Source organism: Oryza glaberrima, chromosome 3, assembly GCF_000147395.1.
Source record: "Oryza glaberrima chromosome 3, OglaRS2, whole genome shotgun sequence".
NCBI lineage: Eukaryota > Viridiplantae > Streptophyta > Magnoliopsida > Poales > Poaceae > Oryza > Oryza glaberrima.
Window position 1 is genome coordinate 10,701,349 of NC_068328.1, and position 22,259 is coordinate 10,723,607.

Here is a 22,259-nt window from a genome sequence, read left to right on the forward strand (position 1 = left end):
CACATTTTCAAAAATATGTGCATATGTGTTCACTTCATAAACTTGTATGCACACATTTAGGGGAGCTCAAACTAACCTTTGGATTCAAAATCATTTATTATCAATCTTTTGTAAGCTTTAATTGTGTTGTCATCAATCACCAAAATGGGGGAGATTGAAAGAGCATCTATGCCCTTAGTGGGTTTTGGTTAATTGATGACAAGCGATTAAGGGACTAATGCGCTTATTGAGTGTATAAGCAAATGATTAGTCCGATGAAGAAGCTAGGAAATGGACTTATAGATGGATGAGAATTAAAGAGAAAATATTGAAGATGCGGGTATGAAGTGACTACCTATGGCAAGACGGTGAAGCGCAAGTGACGCTCAGCTGCGATGGACCATGCGGTGGTGAAGGGCAAGCAAGGGGCTTGGGGCCGAGCAACCAAAACCGGTGGTGAAGGGTGAGTGAAGACTGTGTCGTGATGAATCGTGCGAGGCCATTTGAAGCCATGGATTATCCGCATCAATCATTTGAGAAATGGAAGATGAAATGTCAAAGATCAAGAAGATGAGATCTTCCCGATGATCAAATGACCTTGACGTTGGTAACCCTCCAAGTGAAGAAACAATATGATGTGAAGGTACTCCTATTGGTTTAACTTTGCTTTTTAAATTTGAGTTTAGGATGCCGTACTATTAAGAGGGATACCACATGCATATAATTGGTTGAACACTAGTGCTCAAAATGCTTCATCTTTGTGCGAGTTGAAAAACTAAGCCAAAATTTCAATTCCGAGTTGTTTCACTTGTCACAACACTTACACCGGGTTTCTTTGCAAGTTTTTCATAATCTCTTAAAGGTTTTAGACCATGTTTTATGTTGGGTTTGATAGCCCATGAAACTAGCTTTCCATAGAGTCCAAGATCTTCGAAATCGGAGTTCGGAGTAAAAAGTTATTGCATTTTTACTTGAGCAACATCAGACTATCCGATTTTTCACAGAACTTCACTCTCTGTCTTTGTTTGAAAAATCCTTTCGAGTGAGTTTTTCTAAGTGTCGGAGTATCCGATGTTGGATCAGATAGTCCGATGATACAGAGACTCCGAAATTTCATAGAACTTGAGTCTCTGTTTGAGGACGAAGTTTTTGCTTCTAAAATATCACATACTCCGATTTAACATCAGATAGTCCGATGTCTCGGAAATTCCGAAATTTCATGGAACTTCGTTCTCTATTTCTCGTTGCCTTGGAGGTTTAAAATATCGGACTATCCGATCTTGTATCGGACTATCCGACGTGGGCTGAAAGATTCCCCTCCAACGGTCACATTTTGGGGGATCTATATAAACCCCCCAACCCTTTTCTAGGGCTGCCCAAACTGGTTACATTCCTATTATGCTTTGGGTTGAGCTTTGTGCTAAGTGCTTTGGATTTTTGAGCTCTCTCCCTCTCTATCTCAAATCTCCCTTGTTCTTTGTGACTTGGATCTTTGTGTGTGGATTTGGAGTTTGGGAGCCTAGTGTGTGTTTCTCTTAATCTTGAGCACTAGGATTTGTCCAAGAGTTGTGTGGTGTTTATTACTCTTGGAGGTTGAGGACTCCTAGACGGCTAGGTGTCGTTCTTGGGCCACCGATCTACGTGTGGTTGGCCAAGAGAAGTTTGTGAAGGCCGGATCTTGCCTCCGCAAGGAAAGTGATACCCTTAGTGGAAGGAGGAGTGCATTTGTGCAACCTCACGAGGATAGGGTTGAAAAAGACCCGGCTCTTTGCGAGCCCCTCAACGGAGACTAGAATCCCCTCAAGGATTTGAACTCCGGGAAATACATCGGCGCATAAACCTCGGTGATATCCTCACTCTCTTTACCTTCTTGTTCCATTGCTTTGTGCTATGCTAATATTGTTGTTGGTCGAGCTCTCCTCTTTGCTTGTGGATTGAATCTAGATCTCTTAGGTTGTTCTCTTGTTTGTATTGTTGTTGTACAGGTCAGATAGTCTGATCTCAGTTCAGACTATCTGATCACATAGGACTATCCGACCTGATATCAGACAATCCGACCCTATTTTGTTTTAGCTTCCGCATTTATTTTTAAAACCGACTATTCACCCCCCCTCTAGGCGACATCAAGGTCCTTTCAGGCGTGCACGTTGATCCGTCAGCTTCGCCTCGTCCTGACCTGTCTGTCCCGTCCCATGCTTTTCCGACTCGATCTCGTCGTCTCCTCTTTCTCAATTCGAACTGATCTCTAGCGTATCACTGCCTCCACGTAACAACGCCCAGATCAGGGTTGCTTCATTAATCGCACGGTCTCTTTTCGTGTTTGGCTGAGGAGGACGAGGCCGGGGAACTGTTTTAAACACTCGGGTGGACGTTCACCCTTTTCTTGCATGTCTTCTAAATAGTTATGAAAACTTTTCAAAAAAAATACAAGATAGTTTAATATTGTAATATATCACTTCACAAACATGCAAGTTCAAATTCGACTTCTACAAATTGTAACAAAAATAAAAAATTTGACTGTGAATATACGTATACTAGTTAGAGTTTAATTTGTTATTTTTGTTACAACTTGTAGAAGTCGAATTTGAATTTGCATGTTTGTGAAGTGATATATTACATATTAACCTATCTTGTAAAAATTTTTTTCGAATTTTTTCATAATCATTTAGGTGACATGCAAGAAACGGGTGGACGTCCACCCGAGAGATTAGAATCTATCCTCGGACGAGGCCAGGTAGCTGCACCGGCCTTGGTAGGAGTCCATGACCTCCGGTGAGCATGCTGCTCCATCCTTGTACGCAATGGCTGTGAGCTTGTTTACTTGAAGGCAAGGTTGTCAGGATCGGGATACTAGGTAGTATCGTTTTGCTCAAAGTAATATCGTATCGTAGGATCGTATCGTAGTATCGGGATACTATGAGATTTTATTTTTTTAAGTTTAATTAATATTTATATTAATTATATATAGCCATTCTATATAGAAAAATATAGTGATGATATATATCATGCAAATAGAGACATTTATCTAGAGAAACCACGTTGGTTTTGATATATTTAACTGATTTTTATATAAATTTGAGCATATTTAGTTACATTATTTTCAAACCATGTTATTTTAAATAATATTTTGTAGTATCGTAGGGATTGTAGAATCGGGATACCACCTAAAATTTCGTTGGATTGTGTAGTAATGAATAGTAGGATCGAGATACTACGAAAATTAGGATACTAGGTGGGATCGGTATCGTTTCGGCTTGGTAGGATCGTAGTATCGTAAGATACTAGGATACGAATCGGGACAATCTTGCTTGAAGGAACTGATCGCGATTTTGTTGTACGGTGGGTTAATTGTTGAGCAAATTTTAGTCTTTTTTGGTTGCAAAACTGTTCTTATGGTACAGGTCATGTGAAACATCAACTTTTCCCCTGGAGTTCATTACTGGATGCCATCTTGTTTCAGAAAAAAAATCTTTCTCTCCGATTTTTTGATAAATCGGATCGGATCAATAGCAACCTTCTGCAATGGGGAGGTGACTGGCTGTTGCTCATCCCACGGCCATGGAGTCACGACGCAGAGGTCCGATTGTGCTGCGACCTTCTGTGAGCTGTTGGATTCACTAGCACGGGATAGGTCTCAATCAGTGTCAGGAAGGGCTACCATCGCTAAGCAAAAGTCACTGATGTGAGAAGTTATCTTAATCGGGTATTTGACCGTCACGGATGATAGTTATCTCAATCGGACTATGCATAAGGCCCATCATAGATAGGTTTGGCCCAGCATATGAGTCAAACGAGATTAGTTATGGCACCCGCCACGGATGACGGGCATTTTACCCGTTGCAACGCACGGACATTTTTTTTTCTAGTCCCTATAAAATTTGGGAGTATAAACTTTTAGGTATACAAACTTATTAGAAATAGAAATCATGTGGTGCCAAATATTAAAAGCGTGTGTGTTCGTGTGGGGCCTAGTCAAGCAAATGTTTGTGCTATAGCCCTTTTCGCATTGCGGTTACCCTTGCCTCTATACTATAGTTTGGCCCATTTTAACGATCTTACAATTTTGTTTTTCTGATTTTCACATAAATGATGGCATGTTTGGTTAATGGGTTCTTCGAATAAATAACCACCCACTATAGCAAGTTTTAATATGAACTATCCATATTTCTCAGCTAATTTTGTCCTAACCCTTCATTCATCTCTATTTCTCAATCCCACCCTTCACAACCCATCAAAACACCCCTAAATTGTTAAAGCCTTGTTTAGCATATGTGGGGAACTTTCTCATTTCACATTGAGTTAAAATGTTTTCTTGTGAAACTCCCATTTTCCAAAACAATACTTATATTGGAACCTTCCCGTAAAGATTTTAAAATTCACATGTTAAAACTTCAAACCGCCGTTGATGTAGAAGGAGCAAGTATTAAGATCTCATAAGGTACGCACATGGAGAGCAATAACATCATTTTAGGTGAAGGACGGATGCAAGTCCTTAGTCGATATGAGATCGCAATATCCCCAAAGACCACCTTCATTTGGAGTTTGTGTAGAAGGTGCCTTTGATAAGGAGTGGTTCATCTTCATCTCTCCATTCTATTCTCTACTTTATCATTTAATCATGTGATGCCTTAGGACCAGTGCTTAAAACCTTATTAAACTTACTTTAACATACATTTCGACTTGTACTCATATCCATATCATATACAAATGTTAACGAATATGTTCTGATTTGTATTTGATCCCATATATCATGACTCTCGACTAGGGGTGAAAATGGGGTGGGTATTTCCCGACCGCCCGCCCGACCCGAGGCTCGCAGGAGTAATATGGGAGAAAAAAATGGGATACCCGATACTATCCGAGTTCGAATCCGAATTCGTTAGAAATATGGGTTAGGATACGGGAAGACATGTATCCGCCCGCATGTCCCATATTATAAAATATGTATGAAAAATCTATTATAAATCCACCTACAAACATGATAAAAGATTGGTTAATCACTATTTTACGAGCTCACATGTAATATTGTATAATTTTTTTTCTTGATATATCTCTTTTAATACTTTAATTATCTTATTATATTTAATATATATGAATTAGAGATACAATATATATCCATTTCCGAATCTGATTTGAAGGAAATAATATGGGATAGGACACGGGATGAGCGATATATTATTCGGCACTAGCCGTACCTGCCTCCGAATTTAAAGAAAAATATAGGTTAGGATATAGGAATGCCAATCCGACCGTATCCGCCCGTTTTCACCCGACTACCTATCAGTGACTCGCACCCGATCAAAAAAAGCACATGAAATAAAAAAAACACCAGTAACAAAAAGAAAAAGTGTTGACGACACGAGACAACATGCGTATAACTGAAGTAGCTAAAACTATACAATTCAACTAGGAATTAAACACATGAGGCAATTTATAATTTGACGAGGCTATGCAATATAATTTTCTCTTGTGCAATTTGCACTGTTAATCGCACCAATACTTTCCAAGCAAGGAAAAAACAAAGAGAAAAGGAACCAACACCAACTTGACCACTTTGAAACGAGACTCGCATGGCCACGAGCACAGAAGCATGTTTTCGTGGCATGTCAGATAGCTTTGAAGATAAATTGTATAGATGTAGTGACGTTTATCTAAAGTATGGAACCACATAACCCCATACTCAAACTGGAGGGATTAAAACAGCGACATGTGTATGTAATTGATTATGATAAATCAGCCAAAATTTTAGCAAAAATTAGAGAAACATGCGTTTGCCGGGAGTCGAACCCGGGTCTATTGCTTGGAAGGCAATTATCCTAACCGTTGGACTACAAACGCAATCTTGATTATTTATATTCTCCAAAAATCTAAAGTTTGGAAACGTACGAAATGTTGATATGAATATCATAGATATACTGGTCGAGAAGTTTTCCTTTTCACATGACATGTAATACAATTGAAATTTTCCAGTGGGACATGAATGTATTTTGTAGGACTTCTGTGTGTTTGTAGATCTTCTAGTGTCAAATATTTGCATTCCGATGGTGCCCTTAAAGTTTTTCATTCTGCCAAGAGTGTAAAGTACATATAGGGTGTGTTAGGCAAATAGAATATAGGAGATGAGATTGGGAAAGGGAAATGGATGAGTGGCTAGGATTAAATGATGTGTGAAGAATGAATGGCTAGGATGCAATATTGCCCTTTGGAGTGTGGGTCCCAATCCCATTTGCTAAACAAAACCATATAAATGTAACAGCAAAGAAAGAGACCAAGCCATCTTGCGAAACTCCTAAATTGGTGCCTTTTTCCATCCCATTTCACCTTCGAAACCATTTAATTTTGCAATTATATTTTCATGTATACATTATAGAGAATGTGAAGTAAAAAGGAATTGAAGCCTTCAGAGGAATCAAACCGTGGCTATTTAGTTAGGAGAACTCTTGTCTCCCTTTTTTATTTCCCTACATAGAGCTGCTATTGTTGTTGTTGTTGTTGTTGTTGTTGTTGTTGTTGTTGTTGTTGTTGTTGTTGTTGTTGTTGTTGTTGTTGTTGTTGTTGTTGTGAGTAAAATCTATCACCGGTCCCTAAACTTGTAGCGCTGTGTCATCCCGGTCCCTAAACTCGCAAATCGACCGTTCAGGTCCTCAAACTTGTTCGACTGTGTTATCCTAATCCCTAAACTTGCAGATCACTCGTTTAGGTCCTCCAACTTGTTCAGTTGTGTCACCCCAGTCCCTAAACAGGATGGTCTAAAAACTTTATATCAAAAAATAATTCATAACTTTTTCATGTGAACTCTAATGAAGACAAACTTGATATCAAAATTGTAGCCCTCGATGTGACCTACAACTTTGTAGTTGAAAAGTTTTTGAATTAAAACTGTTTAGGGTCCCAAAATATTGTTGCATGTATATAGATTTTGAAATTTTAATTTTAAAATTACATTTTGGGACAAAAAATTACTTAAAATAAAAAAAAATTCAACTACAAAGTTGTAGATCGCGTCGAGGGCTACAAGTTTGATATAAAGTTTGTCTTTATTAGAGTTCACATGAAAAAATTATGAATTATTTTTAAATATAAAGTATTTAGATCGTCCTATTTGACCAAGATGATATTCAAATCCAAGTTTAGGGACCGGGGTGACACAACTGAACAAGTTGGAGGACCTAAACGAGTAATCTGTAAGTTTAGGGATCGAGATGATACAATTGAACAAGTTTGAGAATCTGAACGATCGATTTGCGAGTTTAGGGACCGGGATGACACAGCAGTACAAGTTTAGGGACAGGTGACGGACTTTACTCTATTATTATTATTATTATTATTATTATTATTATTATTATTATTATTATTATTATTATTATTATTATTATTTCTTACAAGTTACAATCGAACCGTAATTGTAAAGAAAAATATCATTTTAAAAATCTTAAAAATTCAATAGAAAAAAATAAATAAATAAACCTAGATATATATTATTGCCTTAATGTCTATTTAGCAACAATTTAACTCTTGATTCTTGTTCCTTAGAGTTAGAATTGAAGATAGAGCTAAACTAAACTTTACCATCTTTTTCAATCTTATATGAGTGAAATAGATGGATTTGCTAAAAAAATCATTAAAAAAATCAAGCTAACTTTTTATAAGGGCATCCACATTGTTGCTTTTTAGCCGGTAATAAGCGATACATTCTCTCTTCCTACCCGGTAGGAAGCATTATGAGAGTGGCAAAGAGTTAAAACCTGGTCATACAACTACTACCGATGAAAATGAGATAAACAATATTATTTATACAGTGTTTCTGACAGAACTCGTGGGAAGGAGTCACGCAGCAATCACGAGAATTTTACTATCGGTGATTTTTTTTTAGCTGGGCCCACCTTATTCCTCTCCAACGCGTATAAACAATGTGAAGGGTGCGATGGTTTAATACCGTCTGACCCCTTGGCCCACAGTATTGCCGAAGTCGGCAGCTAATATTGCGCTTGCCCTAACCCCAACTATATACGAGTTTATACCGGATTCCACGTAAAGAGTCTTGCCCTAACCCCAACTATATACGAGTTTATACCGGACTCCACGTAAAGAGCCAGGGTAGAAATGTAGAATATGACTACAACACGTATACTGAGTAAAAGGAAATACGCCTTCTGAACCGGTTAACGGAAAAGGAGCCCGTTCGCGGTTCGCCCCTTCCAAACCGACTTCCAATCGCGCAATTCCCAAATATAAATCTGGCGACCCCAACAGAGCCGAGCTAGGGTTTCGCCTCCCCCGCCCCGCCTCCTCCTCCTCCGCACCGCGCGAACCGACCCGACCCCCGCTTCGCCGCCGCCGCCGCAGCCGCAGCCGCGATGGGGACGGAGCGGAAGCGCAAGGTGAGCCTCTTCGACGTGGTCGACGAGACCTCCGTCTCCGCCAAGCTCGGCCGCGCCGCCACCACCAACGGCTCGGCCGCCGCCGCCGCGGCCAACCCGTCCATCAATCGGTGGACGGGGAGGCCCTACTCGGCGAGGTACCTCGAGATCCTCGAGAAGCGCCGCACGCTACCCGTGTGGCAGCAGAAGGACGATTTCCTCGCCGTCCTCCGCGACAACCAGACCCTCATCCTCGTCGGAGAAACCGGAAGCGGCAAGACCACTCAGGTATTGAATCTGTCCCTGTGCCTGTACATCTCAACATTGAATTGTAAAAGTATTTTAGGTTTGTCGTTATTGGTTGTTTATTAGGGGATCGTTATTGGTTAGGTTTTGTTTGTGTATTGAGATGTGATGATATTGTGTTGTATGATTAGGGGATATTTTTCCCCTAGATACTAGTGGCATGGAGCTATGGTAAATTGGTTAGATTTTGTTTATGTATTGATGTGTGACGCTGTGTCAAGGTTTTTGGTTGCTATATGGGTGCCTTATTGATGATTTGTTCTTGGGGATTAATTCGTTTTCTGTTGATCAGATTCCCCAATTCGTGCTCGAGGCTGAAGGCTTGAGCAACCGCTCAATGGTTGCTTGCACCCAGCCGCGGAGGGTGGCAGCTATGTCAGTTTCCCGGCGTGTTGCGGAGGAGATGGATGTTACTATTGGGGAGGAAGTTGGTTACAGCATCCGTTTTGAGGATTGCAGCAGTCACAAAACAGTTCTCAAGTAAGCCTTAGTTTGTTTATGTTTAATGGAAGAACATGATTAGTTGCACATCCTTTGGCAGATTGATATGGTGCGTATGTTTCTTTCTTTTTTAGGTATTCTGATCTAATCATGTTGTGTTGAACACTATTGCTTCCTATCAGATATTTGACAGATGGTATGCTTCTGAGAGAAGCTATGGCAGACCCACTTTTAGAGAGGTACAAGGTGATTGTTCTTGATGAGGCCCATGAGCGGACATTAGCAACAGATGTTCTGTTTGGGCTTCTGAAGGAGGTTCTAAAGAACAGACCTGATTTGAAGCTTGTTGTTATGAGTGCTACCCTTGAGGCTGAGAAATTTCAGACCTATTTCAGTGGTGCACCGTTGATGAAGGTGCCTGGGAGACTTCATCCGGTTGAGATCTTCTATACACAAGAACCAGAAAGGGACTACCTGGAAGCTGCTATCAGGACAGTTGTTCAGATACATATGTGTGAACCTGCTGGAGATATCCTTGTTTTCCTTACTGGAGAGGAGGAGATTGAGGATGCCTGTCGGAAGATAAATAAGGAAATTAATAACATGGGGGATCAGGTTGGCCCAGTTAAAGTTGTGCCTTTGTATTCTACGCTGCCTCCAGCAATGCAGCAGAAGATTTTTGAACCTGCTCCAGCCCCATCAAGAGAGGGAGGCCCAGCTGGAAGGAAAATTGTTGTGTCCACAAATATTGCTGAGACATCCCTAACCATAGATGGTATAGTGTATGTGATAGACCCAGGGTTTTCCAAACAGAAGGTTTACAATCCAAGGATAAGGGTGGAGTCCCTTCTGGTGTCGCCAATTTCAAAGGCAAGTGCACATCAGAGAGCTGGTCGTGCTGGAAGAACGCAACCTGGGAAGTGTTTCAGGTTATATACAGAGAAGAGTTTTAACGATGATTTACAGCCACAGACATACCCAGAAATTCTTAGGTCAAATCTGGCGAATACGGTTCTTACCTTGAAGAAGCTTGGAATTGATGATTTAGTGCATTTTGACTTTATGGATCCTCCTGCACCAGAAACTTTGATGAGGGCCTTGGAAGTTTTGAACTACTTAGGGGCACTTGATGATGATGGAAACCTCACGCCTTTAGGTGAAACAATGAGTGAATTTCCTCTAGATCCCCAGATGTCAAAGATGCTTGTCATCAGTCCAAAGTACAACTGTTCAAATGAGATCCTTTCAATATCTGCCATGCTGTCAGGTATGTCAAACAAAACTTCATGTTGCCATATGGTTTGTCAGCTAAATTATATAGTGCGTAATAATAACACCCGCACAATTTTGCTTGCATCAATTGCACATTGTAGAAAGCTTACAAGCTTCTTATCATGAGAGTTTGCATCCACTTTAGTGCATTTGCTCTTCCAATATGCTTTATTAATTCTTTCAGAGCTGTAATCAGCAACTGTCGTGCACCTAGCTTCTTGAGCTATTGATCAAAATGATCATACAGTTTAGGCTGATGCAGATAGTTGCTGTTTGTTGAGTTATTCTGACAAAGCAAATGGTATCGTCTCGCCTCTTTGCATCTGCTGACCACCATGGACTTCGTCTGTTATTGCCGTATTCTTTCTCTAGTACCCAATTGCTTTCTCCGGCCTAGGGAGGCACAGAAGGCTGCTGATGAAGCGAAGGCTCGATTTGGCCACATTGACGGGGACCACCTGACACTTCTGAATGTATACCATGCATACAAGCAGAACAGTAAGTTCATGACCATTTTCGTTCAATCTACACTGATATCCATTTCATTGCCTAACAGTTGTCTTTTCGACAATGCAGATGAAGATCCCCAGTGGTGTTATGAGAACTTCATCAATGCCAGAGCTCTAAAGTCAGCTGATAATGTCAGACAACAGCTTGTTCGCATCATGACCAGATTTAACCTCAAGATGTGCAGCACAGACTTCAATAGTCGGGAGTACTACGTCAATATCAGGAAAGCCATGCTTGCAGGGTACTTCATGCAGGTTGCTCACCTGGAGCGAACAGGACATTACCTGACCGTCAAAGATAACCAGGTTGGTATTAATTTTCTGATGCCCAGTCTCTTTGTGTACAGGATGATGAAATTGCAGATTTCTTACTCTTTGTTGTGCTCAGGTTGTCCATCTTCACCCCTCGAACTGTCTAGACCATAAGCCGGAGTGGGTCATCTACAATGAGTATGTTTTGACCACCAGAAATTTCATCCGCACGGTCACGGATATCCGTGGTGATTGGTTAGTCATTATCTGGCAGACAGCTAGTCCTTTTATGAGTATTGAAGATTTGAAAGAATTTCTGACATGTTTGTCCTTAATGTGCAGGCTGATTGATGTGGCTCCACACTATTATGATCTTGGTAATTTCCCCTCGTGCGAGGCAAAGCGCGTCCTTGAGAGGCTGTACAACAAGCGGGAGAGGGAAAGAGCTGCTAATAGGAACTGAAGTTGATGGCGTTTTCCCCTTGCGCTAGCCTTCCACTCGAGAAGATTCGGGTATATCAGCTTGTCGTGCCGGCGCCAACAATGGATGCTTCCTCATCCTATCGTATGATTTGGCTTGATGGATGCTCGTCACTACGTATGACATGCCAAATGCTGCTCTCTAGCCGTACAATCTACCAGCAATGGCCTAGGATCATATTTTTGTTTCTTTTAGAAGTTGTAGCCTGTGACGCAGGATATTATGTACCGGTCTCCCATATTTTGATGGTTCTGGCACCCTTTTATTTCGGCATATTTGTTTCGTGTTTGGTTAGTCTTAAAAGTGAAATGTGCATCATTGCTACCTTAGCCCGACTTTCTTTCGATAGTGTCAAATCAAAGTAAATTTTACTTTAGGTCGCATTTTATTACCGATGTTTCATTTTGAATCACCTTTAAACTAATATTTTTACTTGATTGGGTTTTCACTTTGGACCAGGTAATTTTATCTTTGTTACACTTTGCAGCCAACTACAACCCAGAACACAGATTTCAAAACGCTGAGTGCATGATAGATACATATTTCAAAACGCTGAGTATATGATAGATGAGATCATGTATTAATGATGTAGGAGATATATTAGTTATAGATGATTTGGAGTTGATAGTTGACTGTACCATTCAATTTGCTCTAAAGAGAATCAAGATATGCTGCTTGTTGCTTTATTACCACATTAGAGAAGCGGAACCGCGCAAGATGAAAATGTTTTTTCAGAAGTAAAATCATGTTAATAAAAAAAAATGTTAATAGTAGAAATCGTAGAAATAATAGCTTGTCAGCATGCGAATATTCATGAGCTTTATTACCACATTAGAGAAGCGGAACCGCGCAAGATGAAAATGTTTTTTCAGAAGTAAAATCATGTTAATAAAAAAAATGTTAATAGTAGAAATCGTAGAAATAATAGCTTGTCAGCATGCGAATATTCATGAGGAAGGAGGAAGGATTGAATAGTTTTCAGGCTCCCCTCTGTCTTAAATTTCCCAATAGAAGTATAGTTTGGGCGTTTGGTACGAGACGAAATATTTGGTTATCATGTGTACATGATTCAATACAAAATAACAACTCAAAACGCAGGCGAACAAAATATTTACCCAGCTTGCACCAAGCTAACAACGTTATTTCGAGAAGGGTCAAAAGAATAATATTCTTACAACATGTTTCCACTATCCTATTTCAAATCTCAATCTCAACGGGCCAAGAGGCCAAGAGATAGAAGTTTCTATAGCCAACGAGCTCGCTTACATATGCATTTCAATTTTCAACGGCTATACAGGCATATATCTACTTCATTATATTCCCATTTGGGGTTTAATGCTACATGTTACACTCTCCCTGATCATTTTTTGTTCTGCATCCCGACTCCTTTTCACCATGTAACACTCATAAAAAACGAAGCTCAGGGTGAAACAATGGAAGTCTCCAAGCCGTGAAGGTAATCAAATCAGCTTTGCAGGTGCCACATAAGGCCAACTATAGGACTTGCTAGTATCCTGCAACGCCAACTATAAGAAATGAAAAAGAATATAGCGCCACTGAAATTGCAATTCCCGCCACAAAATTGTACGAGAGGCGCTTGTTGTCACGACTAGGCACAAATGCGATCTTCAAGGTGTTAGTCAACTCAAATAGCCTATGGGAGACCTGTAGGAATAAGTTATAACATAAGCAGGTTGCCTGTAAGGTCTAAACTCTTCAAAGTCACAGGGAAGATCTACTTACTGCAACATATATAGCAGTTGTGAGCATGAAATTCAGCATTGGGTAATTTGGGATTATTGTCAATAGCCATTTAGGTTGCCCATTGGGCACTTTTGATCTGCAGGAGTAAAGACAATTTTCAGTCATTGACAAGAACAAGAGGAACTTCTAGTGGTACGAACCACGGAGGTAATATTGTAGAGACAGCAGCTGGTTACCTGAGCCAAATATGGAACTGTGATATGTACGTTTCTAAGGTAATCTTTCCGAGCCAGCTAGCACAGATGAAGAGTACATTAATTGCATATTCACAATATCGCATTACAGTAAGATAAAGTCCAACATAAAAGTGGAACATGCTTCACAAACACAAAACTTACGCAAATAGTGTGAGAGAGCAGCACCGGAATTCTTGAGTGAAGTTGCGTAAGCAGATGTACACACTTTTGAGTACAATAAGCATTGAGCAATCAGTTATTGCAGTACACCAAGGATTTTTTTTTAAAAAAAAAATCGATATGGAAAAAATACATACGTTATGGGGATCCAGGATGTATAGGGATGGTATTTGTTGTAGGTAATTTTGTCTAGCTTATAAATGTACTCGTACCACAAACAACCAGCCTGTGATCACAGTAAAGCAAGGTGGTCTTACCAAAAGATGGATATGCAACAATAAGTGGCTTATTCAGTTATTTGATAATTACCGTTAAAGCAATTGAAACTATCAAGGCCTTAATATAGAGTTTAGTTTTCGTTTCAGCTTCTTCAAGCTTCTCCATCCACTTCTCAACCTGCAACACAAACAAATGATTTATTGATGTAAAATACTATTCTCTCGTATGCCCACAATTTTACAAATGACTCAACACCCTCAAAACTGAAAGAACCAGAAAATTTATATCAGCACATTTCTCTCACACATGCATATGCGCAGGCGCGCAGAGACATGCACTCATACAAACAACTTTTATGCGATTCATGAAATTTGATAAAACTAAAGAAATAGAACATCTATAACTGAACACTATGTAAAAGTATAGCACAGTTGGCAGGAAACATACAGTTGGATGGTAATAAGCATAAATCATCCCCACAATCCATATGTAGCGATCCAGTCCAGATCGGAAATGCCACTCATGCAATCGAGGGAGATCAGGTTTAGATGGATCAGTATAGCCTGCACACAAGGTAAATTACATTGATCATCCTTACTAAAAATATGTATATAAACTATCAATCTCACTAAAAGTTTACAGAGAAAACTTACCGAGAAGAAACGTGAATGGGCTCCAGACAATCTCGAAGACTCCTGGGATTTCCCATATCAGGATAACCACCAAAAAGCAGGCAACAAACTTTATAGCCATCACTGATCCAATCTCGTTATACTTATTTAGTATTCCAAGAGCACCATAAACCATAAGGGTAAAAAGTGTGTGCATAGGGCAAATATAATAGAGGGTGTAGTCATTATTTAGCACAATACAACAGAATGCCACGAAAAAATTGAGGCGCCACATCATCTGTCAAGGTGAAAACATGTCAGGAAGGTCCTACTTATGGAAGAAAGAATGAAGGGGAATGAAGGGTCTAAGAATGAACCTGAGCAAATCGTGCAAGGCTGAAATCCTTCCGCACATAATAATAGGAGAAGTTACCAAATCCAGTCATCCAGACATATGCAGCAATGAACACACGAATTGCATTGTATATCTCTTTAGCATTGAAGTAGTGGTACATCAAAAACAGCACCTGAATGAGGGAAATCAATGCTGAAAACAAGTGATATGCATACACTTGAACATAGATGAAAAACTTACTAACCACACATGTATGCTATTGAGGCATTGAGCATTGACTAATTAACTTACTAAAACTAAGAGAGGTTCATTAATGAAGACTAGGTAAGCATACATGTAGAACAATATGACAAAAGATGTTTAATAATGAACACATTTATATCCTCTTTGCATAGTTCTGAGTTCTGAGTTCTGATAAATTAGTATTATGCACAAACGGAAACCAACAATATGACAAAAGATGTTTAATACTGAATGCATTTATACCCTCTTTGCATAGTTCTGACTTATGATAAATTAGTGTTATGCACAAACAGAAGCCAACTAGTATAAGATACCCCATAAATATATGAAAAGGAAGACGGAGTTTTTTTTCCCCAAAAAAGATACCTGCATCCAACCCTTCCATTCCTCAGTTTGGTGCCTATTCAGATACAGTATAGATTTCCCCGTGAATGACGACTTGTCTTGGTGGACCTTGAAAGAAGTCATAGCTGCTACGATAATAAGAAGAAAGTAAAGGAAAAGGAACATATCTCGGCTGTAATTCTGCAGATACAGGATAACAGAAAAGGTCAGAACAAAAAATGTCCCATTGAAAGAACAGCACATTATATAGGCACTTTCCATGAAATATTAGTAAGGCTTAGAAAAGTACTCGTAAAAGATATCTCAACTAGATACAATATTTTTGCAACTACTTTTCAAACGTGAAATCAGGCTTGTAATAAACATCAATGTAATAGCACCTTCGCAGACTCTCCCAGTAGATTTGTGCGATCACATATGTAAAAGTAAAGCAGATGACCTCCAAACTCAGATCTGAAAAAATAATAACTGCTCAGCCAAATAATGCAACATAGAAGAACACGTGAATGCAAGATGCAGCTGTAGCTTACATTGCTCTCAACGTCAATCGATTCTCTAGAATAAGTGCCTGGTCCAACAAGAAAAGTCTGTGCAACAGATTATCTTTGTCAGTGCCTTAGTAATGTTGATATCTCAACGTTTATATACAACACGAAGGAGAAATCATACATCACAAACAACCTGAACATTTGTGATGTGAGAGAAGCATAAACTGGCTTTTGCACTGGTGCTTGGACACCCTCCTCCAATAACATCACTTGATCCTCTCCTTTGTTTGAGCTAGAATCCATTACTGCTAAATTTACATCCGAGTGTCTACTAACAAAGATAAAGAAACAGAAATTCCAATAAGTGGTACATTTCAAGCAAAATAATGGTGCAGCACACATTCAGTCCAGACGAAGTACGACTCTTGAGTTATGCTTCTTGTAACATAAGTAGATATTTCAATCTCAGTGGCAACATGAGAGTATATCACTTAGCATATACGAAAATTAAAATGCATGGATACCAGAACTGTAAATATAGCTGTCACAATTACTTACGCTTTAATAGAAGCAGCATTCTTCCTATAATAGAGAACCTCCGCATATGCCCAGGCGGTGAAAACCCAAAGAAATCCCAGAAGAGCGGAGACCTGTCAGAAAGTTGCCAGCTATCTCAGATCCAGTGATTGAGGACCCCCAAAACAAAATCCTACTATTAGAAGAATATCACTCAGTCATCTGTATAGTAGACAATAGTTCTACAGCTTTCAAGTTGCAATCAAACACTGTAATTGTGTTATTTGAACTTGTGGGGTAAAAGTAGCTCATCATAGTCTGGATTCTTGCAATCCACACCAATATGTATTTCTGCAACTAAATTACTATCTAGTTTTAGTATTTTTACCAACCTGAACTTCCTAACAACTACCAAAGTAAGGAACAACCGTGCGCTAGAAAATCAAGCAGATTGACACCAATTCTAACAGGTTGGTCAGCACATCGATACTGCTACCATCTCTTAGAAAATAAAACAGAATAGCCCATGCTGCCAGATCTTAATGACGGTCTTACTCTAACATCCAATACCTCCAGATCTGAAACCGCAGCCACTTACGAATTTCCAACCTTAAACCCTACATATAAGCTATTATATCGCCAATTTTCCAACAGCTCGGATGAATGGAAACCTCCACCATATATTTGGTGCTACTAGCCTACCATACAAAAGCACAGCTATGACCTGATGATTTACACCCTTTGATCCACATCCCTGAAACCAGCCACAAATTCAAATCCCGCATCAGCCAAAATAGTTAGCCTCCTATCCGAATACCACCGAATCCTAAAACCTAGCACTAATACTTGTCGTATCAACAAAAAAGCAAACCAGACAACCAACCGATATCCACAACCATCTCACCGATCATCACCCAATCCCGCCAATTTAGCCAACAGCAGCGTTAAAGCAACACAAGCTCCCGCCAGAGATTCCACGCGCATGCCATCATCTCCAGCGCGCTTCCTCCCAGTCCCAGCCACCTAAACCCAAAACCCAAGCCGCACTTCCGCGGCCGCGGCCGCGCCCGGCGCCCGGCACACGGGCGATGCCTTCCCATTCCCCCCGACGAAATCCTCGAGCCACCTCGCCAACCGCGGATTCCCCCGACGAAATCGCCTAGGGGGCAGCAAATGCCGCGCGGTCCCCGCACCCGCACCAACAACAGAGCAGCAGCCCCCCCTCCCCGGATCGACGGTGCGATTTAGGGCTCACCTGGCCCGGCGTGAGGGAGGTCGAGGCGGCCATGGCGATCCCACCCGCGGACGCGACCGCCTCCGCCATTCTCTCTACAGCATCCGCCCCGCCTCCTTCCTGCGCCGCTCGGATCCAGCCGCGTACAGGAGCCGAGCAGAGAAGAGAAGAAGAGAGGGAGAGGACGAAGAAAATTAGGTGCGAAGAAAAAAAAAAAGAGAAGCGCGGTTTAAAGCGGCGGGTGGATGTGCGCGTCGTACGAGGGAGCGCGAGCTTGCCGACGCTGCCATGTGGGACCGAGCAGGAGATTCCACGGTCACTGACAGTGGGGGCAGTGAGGCATTTCAGAGCTTGTGGGCCCCACACGCCATCGGATTTGCGAGTGACAGTGTAACTAAACGGATGCTTAGTTTGGTCGATTTAGGTGAGAAGAAGAAGAAAGAAATATTTCCGTTTTTATTATTTCTCTCTTTACACGAAAATTGCAGCTTTGTAGATTACAGGATTGCCCCTGTCGGTCGGCGAGATCTTGTTGCATTTGCACCCCTCACTCACTCTGCTAGTCTTCTTAATTCCTTCGCATTTAGTACTTGTGTTTGCGTTTTTCGATGATTATCACTAACTTAATCTCCCCGCAAAGAAAGGCACTAACTTTAATCGGTAGTACTGCTCCGTTTCTTGGATTTCGATGCACATCAATTCGTCAGAGCATCCTGTCTGTAGTGAATAGCTCGCCTTAATTAAGAATCAAATTCGGAATTTGAGATGGTTAGCAGCGCAGATGCCCAACTGGAAGTCAACTACGGCAACAGATGGTGATTTTCTCGATCAAAAGCCCATAGTTGTAATGACGTGTGTTGAGCGGTTTATGCGATCTGAATCAAAGCGATAAGCTGATAACAATGGCCTCTTTTTTTCTCATAGTTGGCTTGTAATATGCGTCTACGTGGAGTATACAAAACGCCATTAATCGGCTTTTTTTCACCTGGGAAGTGGGAACATGTTTGCCCAGGGGAACAGGAAATAGGATTTTTATGTTCAGTGCGAGAGTCACTAGTCTCGTCGGTAGTTGGTATGCGCCCTAACCCACCAACTAGGATGCATGTCATGCAGATGCAATGGAGCTAGCTTAGTACAGGACTTCGGCTGCGTTCGATCGTCGCTTTTAGATGTTAGTTTTACTGTCACGTGAAATTAGATGTGTGATTAGCATATAATTAATTGAGTATTAATTGTTACTCCCTCCGTCCTATAATATAAGGGAATTTAAGTTTTTGCTTGCAACGTTTGACCACTCGTCTTATTCAATTTTTTTTAAAATTATTATTTATTTTATTTGTGACTTACTTTATTATCTACAGTACTTTAAGCACAACCTTTTGTTTTTTATATTTACAAAAAAAATTTGAATAAGACAAATGGTCAAACATTACAAGTAAAAACTCAAAATCTCTTATATTGTGGGACGGAGGGAGTCAAACCTAGAAGTATTTTTTAAAAAATAACTTCTATATAAAAAAACTTTCACAAAAATACGCAATTTGGTAAACATGCTAACGGAAAACGAGTAAGTTGTAGTTTAAATTTTGAGCTTTAGAACGGGACCTTCGTCTATTTGTGGTGATGCAGTGCCAAACAAGTATTTTCCCTCCATGTCAAAATAAGTAGCTGTATAATTAAAATTTAAACTACACAACTAGATTTATTTTTGGATAGAGGTAGCATGATGGTAACCTGATGGTGATAGTAAAAAAGAGAGAAAATGACTTGTGTGAATATTCCTTTGAACTTGTATTCGTGGATACAATTTATATAATTGATCAATTGTTGATAATGAAACTTAATTAGTGCTTCTTAGCAATAATATACTAGGCATGAGCATGTGTATGCCACTCTTCTCCAAAAGAAAAAAAAAAGAAAAACCTCAAAAGTCATACCCACACAAAACAAACCTTTTAAAGTACAGAAATTTAAAATGATTTTCGTGAAAATTAGTTAGAAAAGTGTGAATCCACGTAAAAGAGAATAAAGGGCATGTAGCCAAGTGATTAAAAGAGTCTCAGTAGCACCTTAGGTCCTGGGTTCGACTCTCCATGAGAGTGATTTTTTCAGGATTTAACGGTTTTTGTGCTTTCAGTGGTAGGCGACGCCCAGTCTTCGAAGATGCTCATAGGGGTAGGGATCACCAGTGACAAGTTCTTCCTATGAGACGGAGGTGATTAGGGAGTTGATGTGCGGTAGGCGCAACATGCTGCCAATGACCAACCCAAAGCTACCTCGCCACGAGCTCGTCCCCAACCATCCCCTCCGCGATGCCATCCACAAGTTGCATCTCCGTCACGCCATGCGAAACAAGTAGCCCGTTGGCGGCCACCCTTTTCCCCACCTCTCATTACCCTCTCATTATTGCTCGGAGGCCTAGTGACAGATAGGAAAGATAGGAAGATGAGGAATAATACCACTTACGACCCTTTCAGTTTGCAGCGGTCGTTGCCCTTTCTAATCTACCGTGGCCTCATCCCATCGATCGCCACCCCTCTCCAAGTCGGTGACTGTCCTTTTTCCCACCACTTGTCGCCTCCTTACAGGGCCAGCTCTAGGTCTAGGCAAGTTGTGCGACCGACTAGGACCCAGAGTGAATGGGGCCTATCCTAATGTAATGTAGGTCAAGAGTAAATAGCTGAGCAGTGTGCCTTCAATCAACTGATGTATGGACTTCTTGATGACCTATCCCATTCCAGTCGTCTCATCCCGAGGCCAAAGGCGTCGAGCGGGAGCAACTCGCCGTCATCGCCGACGACTCCTTTTCGACAGACAACAGTAAATGTGTCTCTTCCTTTGATCAACAATTCATCTCAGTTCTCTCTTCTACTCTTGCCTGGCCCGTACGCTCGTAGCAGGCAGCAGTGTGGCACCCAGCCGGCCAGGCCAAAGAGCGCAGGAAGCAAAGTAGCGGCAGCCTTGATTGAAGACTATGTGCATAGGTACATTTACATACTAGCAGTAGATTTTATTTCTCAATTTATAAATAATCATAGAAGATGATATATCCTACTCCCTCTGATTTCATTTTAATTGACGTTTTGGAGAACGACACAGTTTATAAAATATATGTTTGACCTTATTTTTCTATTATAATATATATATAATAAATAAATGTATGCTTACTTTTATTATAGTCCTTTGAAAGAGAAATCTATATACGTTATTCTAGTTTCTTTAAACTAAATATTTTTAAACTTATTCATGGTTAAAGTTATAAAAGTTTGACCTCAATCTTGTCCAAAACATCAATTATTATAGAACCAGAGGGAGTATCTGGTTAAGATGATACATCCTATCGGGCTTTTAGGTCAAGATTTTTAGTGTTCTTGCCTTCTATTTTCCTTTCTAATTGCAGTTGTAAGATTTTAATCCGTTAGATGATGATGATAATTGTGATGTGTTGTAGTGAAAAGAATATTTTGGACAATATTGAGCACAATATTGTTCTTAATGATTTTGAATAAAGAAATGAGTAAATTTCACAATGGTCTACCTTTTCTTACCAATGTTTTACATTGGGCTAGGGTTAGGTCAAAATTTTCACTAACACCATATATATTTGCCAAGAGTTGCACTTTGGGCTAGGCTCCAGGATTTGAGCCCATCTGGATGACCAGACATCTTCTCCCTCCCACAAGGGCATGCGCAACCTCGCCGCCGCCACTTCTGTCGCTGGTCAGGAGTTGAGCGCAAGGGGACACGATGGGGGTTAGCCAAGGAGAAGGGCGATGCAGCAGGCACTGCTCTGTTGTTGTTTTCCCTTGCTGTCCAGTAGCTCAAGGGGCTGACGAGATTGGCTAGAGGATAGAGATTAAGCGCGCCGGCAAAGTGAGTGGCGGAGTGGTTATTGGAAGGAAAAGCGTTAGAGTTGGGGACAACGGCCATGGCCATGAAGCTGACGGTGGCAAAATCAAGGTCAATGAAACAACATTAGGGGACAAGTGCTTGTTCTTCTTCCCCAGCTCTAGCATGGGATTGACATGAAGCTCGTTTCACGTGTGATTGACATATCCAGTTGAATTAGGGGCAGGGCATAGCAAACGATGGAGAAGCTGTGCTCCAGAGTTGGAAGGAGAGAGGAGGCTCCCAGCTTGCCCATTTATCTCCTAATCTCGCTGACAAGTGAGCCACCGGTCCAAACTGAAATTTTTTGCTGTAAGACCTAGCCTAAAGTGAAAACATTGTCTATAGGATGGTCCAAACTAGAACTTTGGTAAATATAACTAGACCAATGTGCAATTTACTCTAAAGAAATTCCAGAAGTTCTTTTTTAATCACATATTGGATATTAGCCGTTTTCTCTTTTTGAAGCATTGTCAATAAAGTTGTTGGAGTTTAATGGTTATTTGAGGTATGAATACTACTCTTATTTTGCTGTCTTCAGTTTTTTTCAATTTTTTTCAATGAAGCATCAACGCTATTTATCGATATTAAGACCATATTGCAATGTCACGTTAGGGGATTAATGGATTATAATGTGTCT

At 40.5% G+C, this 22,259-nt stretch overlaps 2 protein-coding genes and 1 non-coding gene across 4 annotated transcripts; 1 reads left to right on the forward strand and 2 right to left on the reverse strand.

Annotated features, from left to right (window-relative positions):
- Window positions 1-5,745: 5,745 nt before the first annotated feature.
- On the reverse strand, window positions 5,746-5,817 carry TRNAG-UCC (transfer RNA glycine (anticodon UCC)). The gene has a single exon. It is a non-coding gene; the product is annotated as a tRNA-Gly (tRNA).
- Window positions 5,818-8,230: 2,413 nt separating this feature from the next.
- LOC127765952 (probable pre-mRNA-splicing factor ATP-dependent RNA helicase DEAH3) lies at window positions 8,231-11,983 on the forward strand. Its single transcript, XM_052290927.1, has 7 exons — window positions 8,231-8,627; window positions 8,938-9,125; window positions 9,269-10,353; window positions 10,731-10,856; window positions 10,935-11,173; window positions 11,256-11,374; window positions 11,462-11,983. The coding sequence occupies exons 1-7, from the start codon at window positions 8,337-8,339 to the stop codon at window positions 11,580-11,582; spliced, it is 2,169 nt and encodes a 722-aa protein (XP_052146887.1). The 5' UTR covers window positions 8,231-8,336; the 3' UTR covers window positions 11,583-11,983.
- Window positions 11,984-12,710: 727 nt separating this feature from the next.
- Window positions 12,711-17,929, reverse strand: LOC127765953 (protein REDUCED WALL ACETYLATION 1-like). 2 transcript variants are annotated; one of them, XM_052290931.1, is made up of 15 exons: window positions 17,753-17,929; window positions 16,540-16,631; window positions 16,175-16,309; window positions 16,024-16,080; window positions 15,874-15,946; window positions 15,515-15,673; window positions 14,928-15,077; window positions 14,593-14,848; window positions 14,387-14,502; window positions 14,030-14,116; window positions 13,858-13,946; window positions 13,703-13,765; window positions 13,541-13,597; window positions 13,344-13,440; window positions 12,711-13,265 (listed from the first exon to the last, which is right to left on the reverse strand). In XM_052290931.1, the coding sequence occupies exons 1-15, from the start codon at window positions 17,819-17,821 to the stop codon at window positions 13,107-13,109; spliced, it is 1,659 nt and encodes a 552-aa protein (XP_052146891.1). In that variant the 5' UTR covers window positions 17,822-17,929; the 3' UTR covers window positions 12,711-13,106. The 2 variants fall into 2 exon arrangements, with proteins under 2 accessions (XP_052146891.1, XP_052146890.1); XM_052290930.1 differs by having other exon boundaries at window positions 16,175-16,312.
- Between the last annotated feature and the right edge of the window lie 4,330 nt (window positions 17,930-22,259).